Source organism: Eubalaena glacialis, chromosome 9 (assembly GCF_028564815.1).
Source record: "Eubalaena glacialis isolate mEubGla1 chromosome 9, mEubGla1.1.hap2.+ XY, whole genome shotgun sequence".
Taxonomy (NCBI): Eukaryota; Metazoa; Chordata; class Mammalia; order Artiodactyla; family Balaenidae; genus Eubalaena; species Eubalaena glacialis.
The window spans coordinates 50,657,662-50,683,256 of NC_083724.1; the positions used below are offsets into that span (position 1 = coordinate 50,657,662).

The 25,595-nt window shown below is 38.0% G+C and overlaps 1 protein-coding gene across 5 annotated transcripts in view; it reads right to left on the reverse strand.

Annotated features, from left to right (window-relative positions):
- The window catches only part of CFAP95 (cilia and flagella associated protein 95), a 135,588-nt gene that overhangs the window by 34,095 nt on the left and 75,898 nt on the right, over positions 1-25,595 (reverse strand). For 4 of the 5 annotated variants that reach the window (XM_061201197.1, XM_061201196.1, XM_061201198.1 and 1 more), the window contains exons 3-4: positions 15,077-15,195; positions 13,802-13,861 (exon numbers count right to left, since the gene is read on the reverse strand). In XM_061201197.1, the coding sequence (XP_061057180.1) occupies positions 13,802-13,861; positions 15,077-15,195 (179 nt within the window). Of the gene's footprint in view, positions 1-13,801; positions 13,862-15,076; positions 15,196-25,033; positions 25,100-25,595 lie in introns of those variants that run through there. The other variant, XM_061201199.1, reaches the window with a different exon arrangement.

A 25,595-nucleotide genomic window follows, 5' to 3' on the forward strand; every position in this document is an offset into this window, starting at 1 on the left:
GAGAAGAAAGACAAAAAGACCCTGTATCCTTGATGACATTGTTCAGGTGCCACATCAGTCTTGAACTCCCTTATATTTCATGCTAGATGACCAAATTCCTTAATTATTCAAGTTGCTACTAGTTAGGTTTTCTGTTACTTTCAGCCAAGTATATTCCTTACTAATACACGAGTATTGACTGGTTATTTTTCTGTTTCATATATGAGATAATGAGCTAATTCAGGAATGGGGGTGTCTTTTGTCTCTATATTCCTAATACATAATAGGCACTCATTAAATGTTTATGTTGAAAGAATAAACTCAGATATGTGGCACAAATATAATTTCTTCAGGCCTAATAACTTTTGGAAGCCATTTGAAAACAATATATTGTTCTTACATGTTAGGGTAATAATTTAACTATGTAAGTAGCAAATATGGGACCAAATTAAATATGGATAGCAGCAAAGATTTCTGTAATTCTGGAAAGTTCTTATTCCTGTGAAACCACCTCTGTGGCTCAAAGATGCATAACATAGTTCTATCCACTGGGACCCACTGAAGACTTATTTTAAGTAATTATAAATAATGATAAATTTATGACAACCACATAAACTTCCAATATTATAAAGAGTAATACTAGTAATAGAGGCTCATCATTAATGGGCATGGGATAAAAGGAAATGGGATTAAATATAAATTACATGACATTGACATTTTGAAAATCTTTACCACTCATTTGTTTTATTAGCTCATCAGTTTCAAAAGTTTGAACTGCTTGCATGCCTGATGGATTAGCAATGACAAAACTATACCAATAGGCCAAATAACGGTAGAAGTAGCCATGTAATCATGGTAGAGACATGAAGTTTGTTTTAATTACCTATTGCTGTGGCTTAAATGTTCCTGGCTTAAAATAACAACCATGTTATTATCTCTGATTATTATGTAAGATCATGGGCTCAGCTGGGTGGTTTTTCTGCTCCATGTGATGTCAGTTAGAGCTACAGTCATCCAGGCATTTGACTAGACTGGAATATCCAAGATAGCTCACTCCCATGGCTGGCAGCTGGTTTTGTCTGTTGTCTGGGAGCTCAGTTGGAGCTGTCAAATACAGTGTCTTAATTCTCCACCATGTGGCTTGGGTTACTTATAGCATGTTAACTAGAGTCCAAGAATCAGAAAGCAACAACTACCAGTCCCTTTAAGGTCTGCACTCAGAAGTCTGAGGACGTCAGTTCTGCTACATTTTATTGATCAAAGACAGTAATAAGGCCAGCTCAGAATAACCCTGCCTCTTCATGGGAGCTGTAGCATGCATGTACAGAGAGGGAAGGAAATGTCGGCGGCCACCTCGGGAGACAAGTGACCACACTTTCACCAGTACTTCCTTCAAGAGCTTGGTGCTCAAGGCTAAATGTAGCAATTATCATCTCTGGGTTTACAGAGGAAAGTGATGGAGTCTTAGTTGATCTATCATTCAGAGAAGCAGTTTAGTAGAGTAGCTAAGACCATGAACTTTGATGTATGACTGTCTCAGTTAAAATCCTGGCTCATTATTACTTACCAGCTGTGAGAGTTTGAACATGTTACTTGACTTCTCTATACCTTTTTTCCCCCCTCCATAGAATGTAGATGATGATGGAAGCAACTCACAGAGTTTTTATAGGGAGTAAATAAGTCAGCACATGTAAAACCCTTATAATGGTGCCTGGCACATAATAAACACCATATAAGTATTTGCTATTATTAGTATTACTCAAGTTATAAGTTATTCAAGCTTGATGAAGAGAAAAAAAAGGGAAAATACCAGTGCACATAAAAAGAATATAATCAGAACTCTTTTTCCACACCTCTGCTTAGCTTCATTTACAGATAGATGCTCCACTAGCAGCAAGACGCCCTCTGTAACTTGTCACCTGGAGCACTAGAGGGCACCTTGCTCAAAACTCCGATTACTATCCTAGAGTGCTTTCTGATTGGCCTGGCCTGGGTCATATGCCCAACACTTGGGTTTGTGGGGAGGTGGGAGTGGAGAACAGAATCAGCCCATTTATCATACACACTAACTGGATTGCACTGAATGGGAGAGAGAATGTTATCCAAAAGAAGAAAGCTGGACACACAGAAATAAAAGGTCCTACAACAAATAAGAAGGGGAATCAACAAAAAGATACATGCACCCATATGTTCATAGCAGCACTATTCATAATAGCCAAGACATGGAGACAACCTAAATATCCATCAACAAATGAATGGATAAAAAAGATGTGGTACCTATATACAATGGAATATTAGCCATAAAAATGAATGAAATAACACCATTTGCAGCAACATGGATGAACACAGAGATTATCATACTAAGTGAAGTAAATCAGAAAGAGAAAGACAAATACTATATGATATCACTTATATGGGAAATCTAAAATATGACACAAATGAACTTAATCTACAAAATAGAAACAGACTCACAGACATAGAGAACAGATTTGTGGTTTGCCAAGGAGGAGGGATGGATTGGGAGTTTGGGATTAGCAGATGCAAACTATTATATATAGAATGGATTAAAAAACAAGGTCCTACTGTATAGCACAGGGAACTATATTCAATATCCTGTGATAAACCATAATGGAAAAGAATATGCAAAAGAATATACATATGTGTATATATATATCTGAATCACTTTGCTGTACAACAGAAATTAACACAACATTGTAAATCAACTATACTTCAATAAAATAAATTTTTTTAAAAAAGAAAGGGTATCAAGAATTGAATTCAAGGGACTTCCCTGGTGGTGCAGTGGTTAAGAATCCCCCTGCCAATGCAGGGGACACAGGTTCGATCCCTGGTCCAGGAAGATCCCACATGCCACGGAGCAACTAAGCCCGTGTGCCACAACTACTGAGCCTGCACACCTAGAGCCCATGCTCTGCAACAAGGGAAGCCACCGCAATGAGAAGCCCGCGCACCACAGCGAAGAGTAGCCCCCACTCGTCACCAACTAGAGAAAGCCCGCGCTCAGCAACAAAGACCCAACGCAGCCAAAAATAAATAAATTAAAAAAAAAAAAGAATTGAATTCAGGTCTGTCTCATTCTCATTCCATAGCCTTTTCACCACACCATTCTCCTCTCCACATTTTCTTTGTTGTTATCCTCATCACCATCACCATAGGGCAATTTTTAAACTCTTTTTCTCATGGACAAATGTCCAACAACTGGGTGGTATTTTACCAAGAGACAAGCCACAACACAAGTGCTTGAGTAGAAAAGAAAGTAAATGCCTTGCACTTTGAGAAAAAACAAAAAACAAAAAAAACCTCCTGCTAGTCATATTCAGTCCCTTTCCTCTGAAGAGGGCCAAAGGTTTTACAAATGTTAAATGCCCCAGTGAGAGGAGTAAATTGAGAGAGTTTAAACTGTGGCCTAAGCTTGCTACTGCTGCTGTGAGGCAATCACTCCACACACATATGGATAAGTGCTCTCTGCCAACAATGAAAACTTAACCATCTGAACTACTTTTTGGCCTCATTTAACTTGTCCATTTATGTGACTACAGATGCCTTTCTTCTTTAGAACCATAAAATTTTAGAGCAGGAAAGGACTTTACAGATTAATTGGTTCAATCCTCTCATTTTCCAGATGGAAACAACTGGAGCCCAGAGAGGGTTATTAGCCAGCACAAAGTCACATAGCAGGTTTAGTACAGGTCCCAAAGTAGAATCCAGGTCTCCTATTTTCCTACACCCTTTCTTAAAAACCACACTATGTCCAAAAAGCTACCCAGTGATCTAAAACACTACTAATTTCTTTCTTCTCCCGTCATGTGGATCACATAAATGTTTGGATGATTCTGGAAACAAGACACATTTATCACAAAATTTCAACAATAAACACTAATCACTACCACCAGAAGGCAATGAAATTTGGCAAAAATGACAGGACACATTAGTTAGAGCTGGCCTTGTAAGAGGTCTACCTTGCTTTGTCTCTATCCTCTAGTAGGTGGTCAGTACTTCTGGGCTGACCTCAAACTGACCCAGGAGCCCATGGACCTGCTTCTCACCCAGCAAATATTCTATGCCAGAATTGGCTTTTTCCTGTAAAAAAAAAAAAAAAAAAAAAAAAAGAACTTCTCCTGTGAACCATTATCCCAGGACCACATATAGTTATATATGTATATTTAAATAAGGGCTTCTGAGAAATAAGATCTTAAAATTATATTTATACTATATCTCTTTCAAAATTGGATTTGCTTTATATAGTTTTTGTTGTTGTTGTTGTTGTTGTTGTTTTTTAAACATCTTTATTGAAGTATAATTGCTTTACAATGGTGTGTTAGCTTCTGCTTTATAACAAAGTGAATCAGTTATACATATACATATGTTCCCATATCTCTTCCCTCTTGCATCTCCCTCCCTCCCACCCTCCCTATCCCACCCCTCTAGGTGGTCACAAAGCACCAAGCTGATCTCCCTGTGCTATGCGGCTGCTTCCCACTAGCTATCTATTTTACATTTGGTAGTGTATATATGTCCATGACACTCTCTCACCCTGTCACATCTCACCCCTCCCCCTCCCCATATCCTCAAGTCCATTCTCTAGTAGGTCTGTGTCTTTATTCCCATCTTGCCACTAGGTTCTTCATGACCTTTTTTTTTTTTTTCCTTAGATTCCATATATATGTGTTAGCATACTGTATTTCTTTTTCTCTTTCTGACTTACTTCACTCTGTATAACAGACTCTAACTCCATCCACCTCATTACAAACACCTCCATTTCATTTCTTTTTATGGCTGAGTAATATTCCATTGTATATATGTGCCACATCTTCTTTATCCATTCATCCGATGATGGACACCTAGGTTGCTTCCATGTCCTGGCTATTGTAAACAGAGCTGCAATGAATATTTTGGTACATGACTCTTTCTGAATTATGGTTTTCTCAGGGTATATTCCCAGTAGTGGGATTGCTGGGTCGTATGGTAGTTCTATTTGTAGTTTTTTAAGGAACCTCCATACTGTTCTCCATAGTGGCTGTATCAATTTACATTCCCACCAACAGTGCAAGAGGGTTCCCTTTTCTCCACACCCTCTCCAGCATTTATTGTTTCTAGATTTTTTGATGATGGCCATTCTGACCGGTGTGAGGTGATACCTCATTGTAGTTTTGATTTGCATTTCTCTAATGATTAATGATGTTGAGCATTCTTTCATGTGTCTGTTGGCAATCTGTATATCTTCCTTGGAGAAATGTCTATTTAGGTCTTCTGCCCATTTTTGGATTGGGTTGTTTGTTTTTTTGTTATTGAGCTGCATGAGCTGCTTGTAAATCTTGGAAATTAATCCTTTGTCAGTTGCTTCATTTGCAAATATTTTCTCCCATTCTGAGGGTTGTCTTTTGGTCTTGTTTATGGTTTCCTTTGCTGTGCAAAAGCTTTTAAGTTTCATTAGGTCCCATTTGTTTATTTGTGTTTTTATTTCCATTTCTCTAGGAGCTGGGTCAAAAAGGATCTTGCTGTGATTTATGTCATAGAGTGTTCTGCCTATGTTTTCCTCTAAGAGTTTGATAGTGTCTGGCCTTACACTTAGGTCTTTAATCCATTTTGAGTTTATTTTTGTGTATGGTGTCAGGGAGTGTTCTAATTTCATACTTTTACATGTACCTGTCCAATTTTCCCAGCACCACTTATTGAAGAGGCTGTCTTTTCTCCACTGTATATGCTTGCCTCCTTTATCAAAGATAAGGTGACCATATGTGCGTGGGCTTATCTCTGGGTTTTCTATCCTGTTCCATTGATCTATATTTCTGTTTTTGTGCCAGTACCAAACTGTCTTGATTACTGTAGCTTTGTAATATAGTCTGAAGTCAGGGAGCCTGATTCCTCCAGCTCCATTTTTCGTTCTCAAGATTGCTTTGGCTATTCGGGGTCTTTTGGGTTTCCATACAAATTGTGAAATTTTTTGTTCTAGTTCTGTGAAAAATGCCAGTGGTAGTTTGATAGGGATTGCATTGAATCTGTAGATTGCTTTGGGTAGCAGAGTCATTTTCACAATGTTGATTCTTCCAATCCAAGAACATGGTATATCTCTCCATCTATTTGTATCATCTTTAATTTCTTTCATCAGTGTCCTATAATTTTCTGCATACAGGTCTTTTGTCTCCTTAGGTAGGTTTATTCCTAGATATTTTATTCTTTTTGTTGCAATGGTAAACGGGAGTGTTTTCTTAATTTCACTTTCAGATTTTTCATCATTAGTGTATAGGAATGCAAGAGATTTCTGTGCATTAATTTTGTATCCTGCTACTTTACCAAATTCATTGATTAGCTCTAGTAGTTTTCTGGTAGCATCTTTTGGATTCTCTATGTATAGTATCATGTCATCTGCAAACAGTGACAGCTTTACTTCTTCTTTTCCGATTTGGATTCCTTTTATTTCTTTTTCTTCTCTGATTGCTGTGGCTAACACTTCCAAAACTATGTTGAATAATAGTGGTGAGAGTGGGCAACCTTGTCTTGTTCCTGATCTTAGTGGAAATGGTTTCAGTTTTTCACCATTGAGGACAATGTTGGCTGTGGGTTTGTCATATACGGCCTTTATTATGTTGAGGAAAGTTCCCTCTATGCCTACTTTCTGCAGGACTTTTATCATAAATGGGTGTTGAATTTTGTCAAAAGCTTTCTCTGCATCTATTGAGATGATCATATGGTTTTTCTCCTTCAATTTGTTAATATGATGTATCACGTTGATTGATTTGCGTATATTGGAGAATCCTTGCATTCCTGGAATAAACCCCACTTGATCATGGTGTATAATCCTTTTAATGTGCTGTTGGATTCTGTTTGCTAGTATTTTGTTGAGGATTTTTGCATCTCTGTTCATCAGTGATATTGGCCTGTAGTTTTCTTTCTTTGTGACATCTTTGTCTGGTTTTGGTATCAGGGTGATGGTGGCCTCGTAGAATGAGTTGGGGAGTGTTCCTCCCTCTGCAATATTTTGGAAGAGTTTGAGAAGGATAGGTGTTAGCTCTTCTCTAAATGTTTGATAGAATTCGCCTGTGAAGCCATCTGGTCCTGGGCTTTTGTGTGTTGGAAGATTTTTAATCACAGTTTCAATTTCAGTGCTTGTGATTGGTCTGTTCATATTTTCTATTTCTTCCTGGTTCAGTCTCGGCAGGTTGTGCATTTCTAAGAATCTGTCCATTTCTTCCAGGTTGTCCATTTTATTGGCATAGAGTTACTTGTAGTAATCTCTCATGATCGTTTGTATTTCTGCAGTGTCAGTGGTTACTTCTCCTTTTTCATTTCTAATTCTATTAATTTGAGTTTTCTCCCTTTTTCTCTTGAGTTGTTGTTGTTTTATTCTATCGTTTTGCTTTCTGGTTTTTTGTTTGTTAAATGGTCACAGACACAGTCAAGATATTATATGTGGAAAACCTTACTTCTTAGAATAAATCAGCTACAACTGTCTGGTTCTACAGACGAATCATATGATTTTGTATTAGATAATCAGACTCGAGGAGCCTTCTGATAATTAGTGAGTGAGTTTTCCATGCCTCATAAAGAGTACTTCCAAATTAAGTGAACGTTCCTTGAGGATTCTTGCGAACAAGGTAGGAGGGCAAAGAAAGACTCTTAAATTAACTTACATCTTCGTGTTCCCATCCACTTTTCCTATGTGCCTTAAAGGCAATGTGCCTCACTACTTTTCTACAACTTTAATGTCTGTATCCATGTAGTAAAAGTAATGTATGTTAGAGACCCCTAAACATGCAACTGTATCCATTTGAGACCATAAGAGCACTGTTAATGTCTAAGAGGTCTTTGAGCCTCCTTGACTTTCACCCCTTCCATCACTGGCCAACGCCAATTTCTTGGTAACTCACTGATGCGATCGACTGTCAAGAGAAGCAATAACTCTAGTTCTGGATGAGCTCAATCTAGCCTCAAAGCATACTGATCTCATTTTTGAAGTGTAAGTCATCAATATCACTTTTGGTCTCAACCTGACTGTTCCATATATTGGAATTGTTTAAAATTTATCTCCATCTGTGACACATGTGGAAGGAATTATCCACCAAGCCCTTTTCTCTAGTTTAGGTGAGGAGTGATAAGTCCAGTGGTGTCAAACATTCTAGTTGTTCTGATTTTCAATATGTTCCACTGAGATGTTTGCTGCCAATTTAAGAAAGAACGGTGTTGCGTCTCCTTCACATTTGTTCAAAATAATGTAGGTGGGCTATTGCTTGAGTTGTGAGAAAATAAACAGACTGTCAAATGCCATCACTACATAATGGATGTTATCTAAAATTAAGATAAATGCATCTGACTAATGTCTCCTTAATAACAAAGCTATACCTGTATTCTGATTTTTTCCACTGAGGTAACCTGAAGTTTAAATTTACATTATGATTACAGCTTTTCTTTTATAAGTTGAAGCACATTATTTTGGTCCATTGAGCAAACTCATTTTTATTCATTGCCTTTTAAAGTTGACATTTAACTCCTACAGCTGTACAGTTGGCAAGAAGCAAAAGAATATTTAATATTCAAGACAGCAGATTCTAAAACACCACAGCATTCTATTGTATGGAACATCCTATAATTAGTGTACATTAACTGAAAGAAAGAATTACATATGGAATTAGTGGAGGATGGTTGATGGTGCTCATGTATTTATTTCCTTGTTAATACTTGTGAATCAAGTAAAACAAACAAGTAATTCTAGCAATTCAAACTAATAAGGGCTGATTTTCTAAAAGACCATGTCTTTTAATGTATTTACCAGAATAGAATTGAGAACAACTTTGGTTCTTCAGGACTTAAAGTCCTAAATCAAGTAAAATAGGAATTAGTCATGCCCCTTTTCCATTATAATTTGCTGTTCAACATCAGAAATAACTAATTTGTTCATTCAAGAAATTAATTATATCTGCTGCAGGTCAGGCTCTCTGTTAGGACTAGGGGAGAGCTGCGACAGCCTTGTGCTTCAGAGCATTGAATTCATAAAGAAAGACAAATAAGAATGTAAGTAATAGCAACCTAAATGAATAGTGTAAGGATAAAAGAAGTACATGGTGCTATGAACACCCACAAGGGACCTACCAGATAGGCTGGGGGTGGCAGTAGGAAGGGAAGGTCCTCTGGAGGAGGTGACATTTCATATGAGACTGAATGACTTCAGGGTTAAGATTGAATGTACACATCGAATCTTGCTTCCTCAAAAAGCTCCACTAAAATCAAAGATACTCAAAAAAATAAAAAATAAAAATAAACCCACAAGAACAAGGAGAACGTCCTCTGGAGGAGGTGACATTTCAGATGAGACTGAATGACTTCAGGGTTAAGACTGAATGTACACATCAAATCTTGCTTCCTCAAAAAGCTCCACTAAAGTCAAAGATACTCAGAAAAGTAAAAATAAACCCACAAGAACAAGGAGAACAGAAAAGGGACAAGAGAAATAAATTTTGGAAACTCAAGAGATGGACGAGTGGTCTCTGACTTAGCAGAAAGCTGAATAAATCCTAAATCAGCAAAGGAGGATTGGAAGAGAGCTGTTTGAGAAGCACATGAGCTCCAGACTCCTCCTCTACACCCTACTGCTGGATAACTGCCCCTCCCCTACTCCAGCAGGAAACTAGAAATTTATTCACTAGGAAGGGTAAAAGAGAAAGTTCTTGACCAACAACACAGTTCAGTGACCATACACGATGAAGGATTAATATTGATGTCCCAGCCAACTGCCCTACTCACTTCAAGAACACAGGCACCAGCCCTTCGCCATTTAGATGGGCAGTTTGGGGAACTTCCTCTGGGGAATGTGACCAGCTCATGAGGAAAGACTAAAAATACTGATACCAGGGCTTCTACAAAAAAATGGCCCACCTAGATTCCTCCAGTAAAGCTCCAAATCAACAAGCTTCACACACAGGTTCTGACCTTCATCTCTTAATCATGCACAGAGAACCAAGAATTAATTATCAAACATCTGAGGAAAGCTTCTAGTATGGAAGATAGAGACCAAGCAAACAAATAAAAGGCAAACTAATAAAAAGTATCTTGGAGGAAATAGATACGATGCATGAAGAAAAAAATTAAGGAAAACAAACTATTATTAACATCCCCACACAGATAAGAGAAGATAGTTCAGTCATGAAACAAACAACAAAAAAGGATTCTATAAAAACAGAAGGATTCAGAAAACAAAAAGAGAACTCAATAGTAGGGTTGAAGACACAGAGAGTAAAGTAGACAATAAAGATAAATATAAAATAGAGAGAAGATGAGAAAATTAGAGAACCAGGCCAGGCAAACCAACATCCACATAAAGGATTTCCAAAAAGTGAGAACAGAGAAAATGGAGGGTATAAATCATCAATGAAATAAATCAAGAATATTTTCCTGAACTGATAGATACGTGTTTCTAGACGAAAAGGGTTTGCCAAGTGTCTAGCCCAACTGATCTACATAGCATTTACCATGTATGCACAAATTACTATTTTAACTGTTTTACATGTATTAACTTGCTTAATTGTCACAACAACCCTATAACATGGTGGCTTTATAATTATCATCCCCATTTTACAGATGAAGAAAAATCAGGTACAGAATGGTTAAGCAATTAGCCCAAGTTCACACAGCTTGTAAGTGGCAGGGCCAGGATTTGAAAGCAGGTAATGGAGCCCTGAAGCCCACTACACAATACTACCATGCAGGAGGGAGCACCATTGTGAAATTTTAGAATACACTATAGACAGTTCTATTTGATTTTTTAAAAGCAGGAGTATGTACTATTTTGATAGTGCATGCAGAGCCCAGCCCTTGACTAAGAACCTGAGGGAAATCCCATGCAGACTACTGTTCCCACCTCCAAACACAAATTCCTTCTGTCCAATACTGTATCCTACAAATCCCAGTTACATCAGAAGCTCTAAATTCCTATTCCCGCCACCCAGCTCAACAATAACACTGCTCTACTCTTGGGCTCACCCCGCTGCGCTGCAGCCAGGAAAAGTGACTTCAGTGCATAAGTGATGCTCACATCTCATCTTCAGGAGCACAGAACCACGCTGGCTGCTATCCAACCCTTGACAACAGTTGCCTAATATGTTTTGCTCAGTCCTGTAGTTATTTGTGGCAGGATAGTAAGTCTGAAACCAGTCCTCATATGCCTGAAGATATCTTTATTTGACTCTCAAATTTAAATAATTCTGAGTTCAAAATTCTTTTCCTTCAATATTTTAATATTATGCTCTTGCATCCAGTGTTGCTGTTGGGAAGTTAATGTCAACCTGATTTTTATTATTTTGCCTTATTTTTTAACTGTCTTTATTTCTCTAAGTAATAAAGCTTTAAATTTCGGTTCCATTGGTTTTAAATTCCTGTTACATTTGTTCCATCAGGTCTACTTCATCTGGTATAGGTTGCCTATATCTTTTCATTCTTCATGCTTTTGTTCTTTACATGTGTCATGATATTTTTTTAAGACCGGGAATTCATCTGTATTATTACTAAGATGATCAGTTGCCTCTGCTTTTTTTTCTTTTTTTTTTTTTTAATGTGTGCCTCTGCTTTTGATGACTACATAAGTGGTCCACTGAAAAGGGAGGCTTAGCTGGTGTCTTCAGTGTATGTGTAGGAGATATGAGTTGAGTGTCTCTACTGTACTTCTCTGGGCTTAACTGCACTTATTTTCCCTGGCATTTCTTTCTCCTCAAGATATACTGCCTAGTTCCTCTATATCTGAGATTGCTTTCCCTAATTGGAGTTGGAGGAGACAACTCAGGGTCCTCCTGGCTATCTGTACTGGCATTATAGATCTCAATGCTGAGATCAGAGCTGCAGGGAGGTAGGTTGCTGGCATCAAAATTTCTATTATGTAAAGCCCTGGGTGTCTCATTTTCTGTCCTGGGCTGAAAACAGCAGTCAAAATCAATGCAGAAAAATCCAACTTGGAGCATATAATCCAAGTTTGCAAACTCAATAGATAAGCCTTGTTCAGCTCCTATCCAAGCCTGGCCCACTGAGATTACAGCTCTCACCCTGGGTTGGCCCAAGTCTCCATGTAGAGACCTCAACCCTGCCTTCTCTCTTCTCCCTTCATCCCATCCCTCAGCAATCTTCTGCTCTAGCCCATCATTTTCTAAAGATTTTCTCAGAGTTTTGATATAGCTGTCAAAGTCTGCCTCTGGATTCATTCTGTCTACCCATGTCTTTATTGGAATTTCTAGATTTCAGTGCAAGAAAGGGAGCCAGCAGGATGTTTTTAGTTCATCACCTTGATGGAAGCCAGAAGCCCACCTCCTCAATGATCATTCTGGGAATACTCCCTGTGGATCTTCCAGCCTACTTAGAGATGCTACAGCAGGCTGTAGAGGACACAGACCAGGCCAGCCTTGCAGGAGTAATGAAGATTAGAACCTGCAGTTTAGAACACCTGGCCAAAATTATAACAGATGACTATGAATGGGGTGGGGCATTATCATTTAGGGTACTCTCCACCCCCACCCTAGGCAGACTCTGCAGAACAGGTTAGCTCTAATGCCAGACAGCTCTCAAAGGAAGCAAAAACATCTAAATTTCCAGTGATGATATGTACTCATATCTTCATAATACACAATCCAACACAGAATTTTCTCATGCTTGTAAGTACCTATATTTCATCACTTATCTATTTATCATTACAGAAATTATGAAAGTTTGTTTTCTTTAGGAAGATGAGTAGAAATTTCTTTTCTGTAGTAACAAGTCATGCTGCCCCCAAAAGAAATTTATTTATCAGTAAAAAATAGTAGTTTCTTGCTATACACTCAATTCTCATTATTCACAGTAATATTCCATAAAGGCACTGTGAATGCTGAATTAGCAAATCCTGAACCTCTTCCTAGCTCTGTAGGAAATACAGAGCTAGGTTCCTTCAAGCCTCTGGTCACAACATTTTCATCAACCAATCAATACATACCTTGGTTTTATGTGTGTTTCTGTTTGAGACATTTTATTCAATATATAGTTGCCTCATTAATGTTGAATATGGCCAACAACACTGTAACTCATGCCTGAAGGAAGCCTATCTAACACACCTATTTTCTTCATAAGGCACATCACAGCCTTCTTGCCCTTAGAAACACTAGATAGCACTTTAGCACTACACTTGGAAGCCATTTCAAATAGCAAAATCACCAACAAAAACCACAAAAAAATGCACAAAAACATACATGACCATGAAAAGGACACTCGCGTACAGTATGAGAGTTGGACCAAGAAGGCAGAGTCTTGCCTTGTTCCACCTCAGCTGGGAATGTGTGCACTGGGTGGCTCAAATTTTTTGCCACTTTATGCATATCCATTAATGACTGTAACAGCACCCTTAGTATTGATTTGGGGGTTACAAATAAATTTTAGCAAGTAAGAGAACTTGTAAATATAGAATCTACAAATAATGAGTATTGACTACTATATTATTATTATTATTATTGCTTGCATATTGATGGGAAAAAACTTTTGTTAAAGAAGTCTAATGCTGATTTTTTTGTACACACACACACACACACACAAACACACACATATCACTGTTCATAATTGTTTTTAAATGATAATCTATTTTTCTTCTAACAGGTTTGTTGGTATTAATAAGTTGGAAAAAAATAAACACCATTTTTTTAAAAAAAGGAAAGAAGTCTGTAAGATGGCACATAAAGGGCACTTTGTTGACCTTGGTTCACCCCTCACTCCTTCACCCCTGCAAACAAACCTCCTGAACTATTAAGAAACATTTTGTACAATCTGCAGCAGTTTAGGGACTACGAACATTTCGTACCAATCTGATGGGTGTCTAGGAAAGAGAGCTCCAAAACCTGTGGTAGGCAATCCAGTGTCCCTGGAAACAAGATAACAATTTTTAGAAAACATGTCAAGTTGATATTTATAAACTTTCAGAGCTATACAAAACTAATTTGGGAGCTGAATTTTTATTATAATTTTTTTAAAGGATTTCCATGTTTGCAACTTTAATACACTTTGCAAAATAAAATGTCCCAACAAGTAAATGGAAAGAAATTTCAGCATTTTGTCCAATAACTACAATACACGATGAAGTCTATGTCACACATCTCCATGGAAAGGCACTATGCCAGGCTGCAGGACTACAGATGTGACTAAGAAACAGTTCCTACCCTCAAGGAACAATCTCAGAGGAAACACTTTCATATAAATAACTTGAATGTAAGTCCAACTGCTATGTAGAACATAAACAAAATGCTCAGAGAGCAAGAATATGAGAGCAATTAATTCTTTTTTTTTTTTTTTTTTTTAAAGTTATACAATTTTTATTTATTTATTTATTTATTTATGGCTGTGTTGGGTCTTCGTTTCTGTGCGAGGGCTTTCTCTAGTTGTGGCAAGCGGGGGCCACTCTTCATCGCGGTGCGCGGGCCTCTCACTATGGCGGCCTCTCTTGTTGCGGAGCACAGGCTCCAGTCGCGCAGGCTCAGTAGTTGTGGCTCACGGGCCTAGTTGCTCCGCGGCATATGGGATCCTCCCAGACCAGGGCTCGAACCCGTGTCCCCTGCATTGGCAGGCAGATTCTCAACCACTGCGCCACCAGGGAAGCCCCGAGAGCAATTAATTCTGATTAATGACAGCTTACCTAATTCTTACTGCATGTCAGGCAGCATTTTTATGCACATTTCATACTTCTTTTCATCTAAACTTAAAACAACCCTATGAAGTAGATACTTTTATAATTCCCATTTTATGAACTGAGGATTATAGATACCACATAATTTTCACAAGTAAATTGTGGAGATGGGGTTCAAACCTAAGTTGTCAGAACCAGGACCAGAAAAAAATGTGTAAAGGGGAAATGACATTTTAGAGGGACCTAGAATGCGTAGTGCTGATTGGCAAACAAACAAGGGAAAGGAATTCCAAACAGAGGGAACAGCATGAACAGAAAGCATGGAAGCTTGGGATGTGTTGATTGTGCTTGATGTGGTCCTGTAATATGTACCTGGGGCCACTATACCTCTTCACTACTTACATAAACCCTTTCCTGAATGTGCCTGTTCTAAGCAAAGGACAGTATGAAGCATACCTTTCAATAATTCCAGAGCTCATCGTTTCCTCATTCAATAAAGCTTTGCTCTTTATTTCAGCCAATTCTGTGTTTAAACAAACTTGTGCCATTTTCTCATGTGTTTCTGATATCCAAATCTGGAAAAATAAAAGCCGCATACAAGGAAAATAAATGAATTGCCACAAATGCTCAATTAGTAAAATATATTTCTGAAGTACATTCTGATTTTAATTGTTGACTCCATTAACATTAAAAAATAAGAAATGTCCCATAGCAGTCAATGATTACATCATAAATATGTGAAAGTGGCAATTCTTTACTATGTTTTGTTGGAAAATAAAAATCAAATTGGTGTTTCCATGAAATGGAAAGTACCGCATTCAACTACATACTAATGCTTATTTGCTTTCTATTTCCTTCTCAAGATTAGTATATTTTAACTTCTCTAAGTAAGAAAATGTACCAATCACTTTGTAAATCACATAGGACTTCAGATACCATCATCATCATCATTATCCATTCTCTATCACAGAGGATAATTCAATGAATTATCAAGCAATTATCACTATGAGAAAAACCTGATAATTACAGGGTGTACTAAAGTCAATTGCAGAAGCATCATGGTAATATTTAGAGGATCTCAGAACAAAAATGGATGCTGAGGATTCAATATTCTTCCCATACAAAACTCTAGAAGATCACAAATGTGGAGGTTCACAGCAGAGATTCAGAACTCACCGCCACGGAGAAACCAACTACTTTCTCCAAATCTGAAGACTAGCTTCCCTAAGACATCCAATGAAGCCCAAGATCACATTAATTCCACTAGCTTTGTTCAGAAAAGAGAAACTACTGTTTAGAAATTTGGAGACTTCAGCTGCAAGAGTATCATAGCTAGAGTCAAATTCCTTTGGTCCATTTTTGTCAAGTATAAAAAGGCTCTGTAAAACTAAGAACCCATCCTACGCAAAGCAATTTTAACTGTAGTCTCTGATCCTGGCTCCCTGGTCTACTCCTAGGCTTCTATGACCACTGGCCCCTAAGACCTCAACCTTCTGAATCACCAGCCTCCCAGCCTAATTTCCTAGCTCAGACTCCTATATTCTTAGCTCAACTACTCTTCCTCATAGATTCCAAAGTTCACAAGTCAGTGGCAGGGGACACTGTATTGGGCTTCATATTTTATACTTTAACGAAAAATAAGATGTTATCTTTTAGGGAAAAAATTACTAGGTATCATCTTGTTTTAAGGTATAAGGTCGACCCCAAAATTAACCTTAGATATGCTCTCATCATTTTTTTAAATTTTGTTGATTTATTTACTTTTACACAGCAGGTTCTTACTAGTTATCTATTTTATACATATTAGTGTATATATGTCAATCCCAATCTCCCAATTCATCCCACCGCCACCACCACCACCCCCGCTTTCCCTCCACAGTGTCCATCCGTTAGTCCTCTACATCTGTGTCTCTATTTCTGCCTTGCAAACTGGTTCACCTGTACCATTTTTCTAGATTCCATATATATGCGTAAATATACAATATTTGTTTTTCTCTTTCTGACTTACTTCACTCTGTATGACAGTCTCTAGGTCCATCCACGTCTCTACAAATGACCCAATTCCATTCCTTTTTATGGCTGAGTAATATTCCATTGTATATATGTACCACATCTTCTTTATCCATTCGTCAGTCGATGGGCACTTAGTTTGCTTCCATGACCTGGCTATTGTATATAGTGCTGCAATGAACATTGGGGAGCATGTGTCTTTTTGAGCTATGGTTTTCTCTGGGTATATGCCCAGTAGTGGGATTGCTCGGTCATATGGTAATTCTATTTTTAGTTTTTTAAGGAACCTCCATACTGTTCTCCATAGTGGCTGTATCAATTTACATTCTCACCAACAGTGCAAGAGGGTTCTCTTTTCTCCACACCCTCTCCAGCATTTGTTTGTAGGTTTTCTGATAATGCCCATTCTAACTGGTGTGAGGTGATACCTCATTGCAGTTTTGATTTGCATTTCTCTAATAATTAGTGATGTTGAGCATCTTTGCATGTGCCTCTTGGCCATCTGTATGTCTTCTTTGGAGAAATGTCTATTTAGGTCTTTGGCCCATTTTTGGATTGGATTGTTTGTTTCTTTAATATTGGGCTGCATGAGCTATTTACATATTTTGGCAATTAATTCTTTGTCCATTGATTCATTTGCAAATATTTTCTCCCATTCTGAGGGTTGTCTGTTCGTCTTGTTTATAGTTTCCTGTGCTGTGCAAAAGCTTTTAAGTTTCATTAGTTCCCACTTGTTTATTTTTGTTTTTATTTGCATTACTCTAGGAGGTGGGTCAAAAAAGATCTTGCTGCCGTTTATGTCAAAGAGTGTTCTTCCTATGTTTTCCTCTAAGAGTTTTACAGTGTCTGGTCTAACATTTAGGTCTATAATCCAGTTTGAGTTTATTTTTGTGTATGGTGTTAGGGAGTGTTCTAATTTCATTCATTTACATGTAGCTGTCTCGTTTTCCCAGCACCACTTATTGAAGAGATTGTCTTTTCTCCATTGTGTATCCTTGCGTCCTTTGTCATAAATTAGTTGACCATAGGTGTGTGGGTTTATCTCTGGGCTTTCTATGCTGTTCCATTGATCTATATTTCTGATTTTGTGCCAGTACCATATTGTCTTGATTACTGTAACTTTGTAGTATAGTCTGAAGTCAGGGAGTCTGATTCCTCTGGCTCTATTTTCTTCCCTCAAGATTGCTTTGGCTATTCGGGGTCTTTTGTGTCTCCATACAAATTTTAAGATTTTTTGTTCTACTTCTGTAAAAATTGTTATTGGTAATTTGATAGGGATTGCATTGAATCTGTAGATTGCTTTGGGTAGTATAGTCATTTTCACAATATTGATTCTTCCAATCCAAAAACATGGTATATTTCTCCATCTGTTTGTGTCATCTTTGATTTCTTTTATCAGTGTCTTATAGTTTTCTGAGTACAGGTCTTTTACCTCCATAGGTAGCTTTATTCCTAGGTATTATATTCTTTTTGCTGCAATGGTGAATGGGATTGTTTCCTTAATTTCTCTTTTTGATCTTTTGTTGTCAGTGTATAGGAATACAAGAGATTTCTGTGCACTGATTTTGTATCCTGCAACTTTACCTAATTCATTGATTAGCTCTAGTAGTTTTCTGTTAGCATCTTTAGGATTTTCTACGTATAGTATCATGTCATCTGCAAACAGTGACAGTTTTACTTCTTCTTTTCCAATTTGTATTCCTTTTATTTCTTTTTCTTCTCTGATTGCCATGGCTAGGACTTCCAAAACTATGTTGAATAAGAGTGGTGAGAGTGGACATCCTTGTCTTGTTCCTGATCTTACAGGAAATGATTTCAGTTTTTCACCATTGAGAATGATGTGAGCTGTGGGTTTGTCATATATGGCCTTTATTATGTTGAGGTAGGTTCCCTCTATGCCCATTTTCTGGAGAGTTTTTGTCATAAATGGGTGTTGAATTTTGTCAAAAGGTTTTCTGCATCTATTGAGATGATCATATGGTTTTTATTCTTCAGTTTGTTAATATGGTTGTATCACATTGATTGATTTGTGTATATTGAAGAATCCTTGCATCCCTGGGATAAATCCCTCTTGATCATGGTGTATGATCCTTTTAATGTGTTGTTGGATTCTGTTTGTTAGTATTTTGTTGAGGATTTTTGCATCTATACTCATTAGTGATATTGGTCTGTAATTTTCTCTTTTTGTAGCATCTTTGTCTGGTTTTGGTATCAGGGTGACAGTAGCCTTGTAGAATGAGTTTGGGAGTTTTCTTTCCTCTGCAATTTTTTGGAAGAGATTGAGAAGGATGGGTGTTAGTTCTTCTCTAAATGTTTGATAGAATTCACTTGGGAAGCCATCTGGTCCTGGACTTTTGTTTGTTGAAAGATTTTTAATCACAGTTTCAATTTCATTACTTGTGATTGGTCTGCTCATATTTTCTATTTCTTCCTGGTTCAGTCTTGGAAGGTTATACCTTTCTAAGAATTTTTCCATTTCTTCCAGGTTGCCCAGTTTATTGGCATAGAGATTCTTGCAGTAGTCTCTTACAATGCTTTGTATTTCTGTGATGTCCGTTGTAACTTCTCCTTTTTCATTTCTAATTTTATTGATTTGAGTCCTCTCCCCCTTTTTCTTGATGAGTCTGGCTAAAGGTTTATCAATTTCGTTTATCTTCTCAAGGAACCAGCTTTTAGTTTTATTGATCTTTGCTATTGTTTTCTATTTCATTTATTTCTGCTCCCGTCTCTATGATTTCTTTCCTTCTACTAACTTTGGGTTTTGTTTGTTCTTCTTTCTCTATTTCCTTTAGGTGTAAGGTTAGATTCTTTATTTGACATTTTTCTTATTTCTTGAGGTAAGATTGTATTATTATAAACTTCCCTCTTAGAACTGCTTTTGCTGCATCCCATAGGTTTTGGATTGTCATGTTTTCATTGTCATTTGTCTCTAGGTATTTTTTGATTTCCTCTTTGATTTCTTCAGTGATCTCTTGGTTATTTAGTAAAGTATTGTTTAGCCTCCATGTGTTTGTGTTTTTTATGTTTTATTTCCCTGTAATTGATTTCTAATCTCATAGTGTTGTGGTCGGAAAAGATGCTTGATATGATTTCAATTTTCTTATATTTACCGAGGCTTGATTTGTGACCCAAGATGTGATCAGTCTTGGAGAATGTTCTGTGTGCACTTGAGAAGAAACTAATCTGCTGTTTTTGGATGGAATGTCCTATAAATATCAATTAACTCTATCTGGTCTATTGTGTCATTTAAAGCTTTTGTTTCCTTATTTTCTGTCTGGATGACCTGTCCATTTGTGTAAGTGAGGTGTTAAAGTCCCCCACTATTATTGTGTTACTGTCGATTTCCTCTTTTAGAGCTGTTAGCATTTGCCTTATGTATTGAGGTCCTCCTATGTTGGGTGCATGTATATTTATAATTGTTACATCTTCTTCTTGGATTGATCCCTTGATCATTATGTAGTGTCCTTCCTTGTCTCTTGTAACATTCTTTATTTTAAAGTCTGTTTTATCTGATATGAGTATTGCTACTCCAGCTTTCTTTTGATTTCCATTTGCATGGAATATCTTTTTCCATCCCCTCACACTCAGTCTGTATGTGTCCCTCTGTCTGAAGTGGGTCTCCTATAGACAGCATATATATGGGTCTTGTTTTTGTATCCATTCAGCAAACATGTGTCTTTTGGTTGGAGCATTTAATCCATTCACATTTAAGGTAATTATTGATATGTATGTTCCTGTGACTATTTTCTTAATTGTTTTGGGTTTGTTTTTGTAGGTCCTCTTCTTCTCTTGTGTTTCCCACTTAAAGTAGTTCCTTTAGCATTTGCTGTAGAGCTGGTTTGGTGGTGCTGAATTCTCTTAGCTTTTGCTTGTCTGTAAAGCTTTTGATTTCTCTATCGAATCTGAATGAGATCCTTGCTGGGTAGAGTAATCTTGGTTGTAGGTTCTTCCCTTTCATCACTTTAAGTATATCATGCCACTCCCTTCTGGCTTGTAGAGTTTCTGCTGAGAAAACAGCTGTTAACCTTATGGGAGTTCCCTTGTATATTATTTTTCATTTTTCCCTTGTTGCTTTTAATAAGTTTTCTTTGCCTTTAATTTTTGTCAGTTTGATTACTATGTGTCTTGGCGTGTTTCTCCTTGGGTTTATCCTGCTTGGCACTCTCTGCGATTGCTGGACTGGGTGGCTATTTCCTTTCCCATGTTAGGGAAGTTTTCGAGTATAATCTCTTCAAATATTTTTTCGGGTCCTTTCTCTCTCTCTTCTCCTTCTGGGACCCCTATAATGTGAATGTTGGGGTGTTTAATGTTGTCCCAGAGGTCTCTTAGGCTGTCTTCATTTCTCTTCATTCTTTTTTCTTTATTCTGTTCCTTGGCAGTGATTTCCACCATTCTGTCTTCCAGGTCACTTATCCGTTCTTCTGCCTCAGTTATTCTGCTATTGATTGTTTCTAGTGTATTTTTCATTTCAGTTATTGTATTGTTCATCTCTGTTTGTTGTTTAATTCTTCTAGGTCTTTGTTAAACATTTCTTGCATCTTCTCGATCTTTGCCTCCATTCTTTTTCTGAGGTCCGGGATCATCTTCACTATCATTATTCTGAATTCTTTTTTCTGGAAGGTTGCCTATTTACACTTCATTTAGTTGATTTTCTGGGGTTTTATTTTGTTCCTTCATCTGGTACATAGTCCTCTGCCTTTTCATTTTGTCTCTCTTTCTGTGAATCTCATCATTTTTGACAGTAAAATATTTCAATAAATCAATCAACACCATTGAAAATTATATGAAACAAAGATATTGCCAAACTGAAATAATGAGTAGTAAAAGGAAATAGATAATAGCACTACTGGTTCTTAAGTTTATTGACTGGTTATTCTGTATCAGACACCATCTTAAGCACTTTATATATGTTATTCCCCTAAATACTTAAAGCAACCCTGAGTGTTGTATATCAATCATCGTGGTGGAAGGAAAAGAAAAATCAAATGGGGAATGAAGAGAGTTTAATAAAGAATCTATTTATAAAAGTGTGGCCAGAATTCAGAAAATAAACAAACAATGACGAAGCACCCTGAAGACAGCAATATTGGGGAGGCATAGGGTAGGGCAGTTATGGAACCCAGAATGATCTACTGCTGTAAAGAGAGGGTCACTTGGTAGTTGTGGCTTTCAGAACAGACACAGTGTTTTAGTCTGTTCAGGCTATGTTACAAATATTATAGACTGAGTGGCTTATAAACAACAGAAATTTATTTCTCACAGTTCTGAAGGCTGGGAAAGCCAAGACCAAGGCACTAGCAGTGACTGGTGAGTGCCTACTTCCTAGCTGATAGACAGCCATCTTTTCACAGTGTCCTCGCAATGGCAGAAGTGGGGAAGGAGCTCTCTGGTGTCTCCTTTATAAGGTCATTAATCTCATTCATGAGAACTCCACCCTCATGAATTAATCACCTCCCAAATGCCCCATCTCCTAAGTCTATCACACTAGGAGTTAGAATTTCAACATTTGAATTTGGGAGGGATACAAACGTTCAACCCATAGCATACAGCCACTGCCAATCCATGGCCCTGCAGGGAGGAAAGCACAGGAATAAATGTCCAAGCCAACTCTCCTCCCACTGCTGATCACCTGTCAGTGCCTTCCAAAGGCCAGTTCCTGGCAATTCACAGGAAACCAGAGGGCAAAAGAGCTCACTGATGCAATCCATAAAGGTCAGCCTGCTTGGCACAGAGCAGGGTTGAGAAGGGTGGAGAGTGGATCTGGAGGGAGAAAGGAAGGACCTTCGGCATAGTTTATCTTCATTTTAAGGAAGGGAAAACTGAGGCTGAAAGGGATAAAGTAATGCCCAGCTAAACCAGAGAGAAAAGTAGAAGTTCCACAATTCAAAACATGCAGTCTGACTCATTCATTCATTCAGCCATCCATATCTGTGAAGTGCCAGGCATCCTACTAAGTTCTAGAGCTAGAGTATTAAATAAAACCCAGAGGCTATCCTGGCTGTAGCATAGGTGAGTTGCAATAAATCATGGGGATAATGGTAATAACAAGAGCACATGGCCAGACACCATTCTAAATGTCTTCACATTAAATGCTCATGAAAACTCTATTCCCACTTTACACCCAAGGAAATAAAGACATGGAAAACTGTAAACTCTTGACCAAAGTTACAACCTAGTAAGTGGTGGAGCCAAGAATCAGTAAGAAGCCATCTGACTCCAGAGCCCACTCTTAACCTCTGTGTTTCCTGTATCAGAGGTAAATGTTATCCCCCAATATTAGACTTCCCATCTTCATCAATAATAGAAGCCCCAAATTTTAGCTGGGCCCGTGAGGTTTCAGACTACATTTTCTAGTCTCCCTTATACATAGATATGACCAGTGACTGGTTCTGGACAACAGGGCATAAATGGAATAAATATATACAACCTCCAGGAAAGGTCCTGCTTCTGTTTCTCTTCTTGCTGCATGGAATGTGGACATAATGACAGGTTTCCAGAAGCCATATTGGGCCCTACACAAGGGATGGCAGAGCAAGAAGCTAGAAGCGGTAGGTCTCTGACACTTTATGGAACTTCCATACCAGTCCTGGCCTGCTATCCTCTAGATTTTTACATAAAAGAATAAAACCTTATGTGAACAGCCACTGTTGATTTTTGGTTTCTGTTGCACGTAGGCAAACCTAATCCTACACCATCTTAATGTGAAAAATCACTTTGGTCTAGAAATGTTCATAACCTGACATAGGGTGGATAATTTATAAAAGCACTTCCATATGTTTAAAAGTCTTTGGGGCTTTATATATATATCACAAACTGGAGATTGGCAATTTGATATGTGAGATAGCTAAATTAACACAGCACCAACTCACAGGATAATCACTAAAATTTCCATTTAATTTGCGTAATAAAATCTAGCTTGAGTCAAACGGTAATATAAAAAATATCTAATGTGTGTACAGGACGTGCACTTCATGATATCATTCTTATTCCCTGTTTTCCTGAGTATCAATTTTTTTAAGTCCCAATTTCTAATCTTCCAAGATGAACTCTTCCCATATGTGCTACATTTAAGAAAACCCAGGGACTTCCCTGGTTACACAGTGGTTAGGAATTCGCCTGCCAATGCAGGGTACATGGGTTCGAGCCCTGGTCCGGGAAGATTCCACATGCCGCGGAGCAACTAAGCCCATGCGCCACAACTACTGAGCCTGCACTCTAGAGCCTGCGAGCCACAACTACTGAGCCCGTGCACCACAACTACCGAAGCCCGTGCACCTAGAGCTTGTGCTCCACAACAAGAGAAGCCACTACAATGAGAAGCCCACGCACCACAACAAAGAGTAGCCCCCGCTCAACGCAACTAGAGAAAGCCCACGTGCAGCAACGAAGACCCAACGCAGCCAAAAATAAATAAATAAATAAATTTATTAAAAAAAAGAAAACCCAGTAGACATATAACCTGGGTAACAGGTACAGGAAAAGAGCAAGTCACTTAGGGCTTCCCCTCAAGTTCCACATTTGAGTGTAACCAGCCTCTTTGTGCTGAGGATGACTTACCCCCTGGCAGAATCTCTCTTGGCAAGATTCATTTTAAATGATGCCCAATTGACATTTCTTTTTTGGCTTCCTTATAGAGTTCCCTGAAAGCATGCTCCTCTGACCCATACTGACGGAAGTGCAGGTAGTTCTCAAGTCAAGTCTCCCCTCTGATGCCACAGGCTGCTTCAGGAACGAGTCAGATCCCAATCCACCTAGTTCCCCTACTTCAGGGGAACATTTATCAAATTGCCTGTCTGATAATGTTCAGGCCCCACATTATAGCTTGATGAGCAGGACATGCTTCCACCCAGCACTGGTGGGTGCTTCCCCACCCAGTGGGGACAAGAGGGATGGGACTCAGCATGTACACCCCTCCAAATGACTCCCCCAAATTCCAAATACTCTCATCCAGGTCTCTTCAATTTCAACATTTTCTTTCTTTTTTCCTTTTTTTTTTAACCTTCAACGTGGATGAGAGATCAAGAGGTTCAAAACCAGTTACTATCCAAATGTTCTGCATGTTCTCATTATGCAATGGAGAAGTTGGCATCTTTTATCTTAGATCTTCAGTCATAATTGAGGAAAAGTCTTATTTTATCCTGTTAAACAGCACTCCCCCTACCACTGCCAAAAAAGTCATCATCAAAAAGTAATACAGATACTTTGTTAAAAAGTCTTTACCTTTAAAAATCATCCAGAAGGCTATTCTTATTTCTCAGCAGTAGTTTTGTCCTGTTTTCTGTTTTCGTGGCTCTACTTTCATGTCTAAGTGAACACAGTAGTACCACATACAGATTATTTAAAGGATCCCAGAGAAGCAGAGAGGCCCCCTTCCCATCATTATTTTGAACAACTGAGACTTACGGGGTGCAAAAAATAATTTCATTATTTTTCTTCACTGCCGGTTCAAGTTAGCCTTTATGGGATGGTTCTTTCCCTGCACCTAGAAGAGATAAATTATGGACAAGTGCCATATTTTCTTCTGGTCACTTTCAGATAACAAAACCACTGCTTGTCACAAAAGCAGTCTCAGTTAAGTAATTAATATTAGTAGAATAATCACAAGAGGGCCTTTTATTTGTCTAGTTGTCTGAGGGAAGGACAGAGCAGACTAAGCAAAGAAATAGAAAATCAGCCAACCCTCCTTCTACACACACATTCCTCTGCAGACTTCCCTGGCCTGGAGCAGACTCTAGCTGGAGGAGAAGAAAATCTTTAACCTTAAATAAAATTCATCATTTTGATGAGATATTTTAATTATTGAAATGTGACCAATAAACTTTTAATTATCTGAGAGTGACCATAAAAATTATGGAAATTGCACAAGATCTTATCCAGGGGTAGAGAAAGAACTAATTCCACAAAGTAGGGTGAAAAGACAACAGAGGCAAAGAATGTGTGTGTGTGTGTGTGTGTGTGTGTGTGA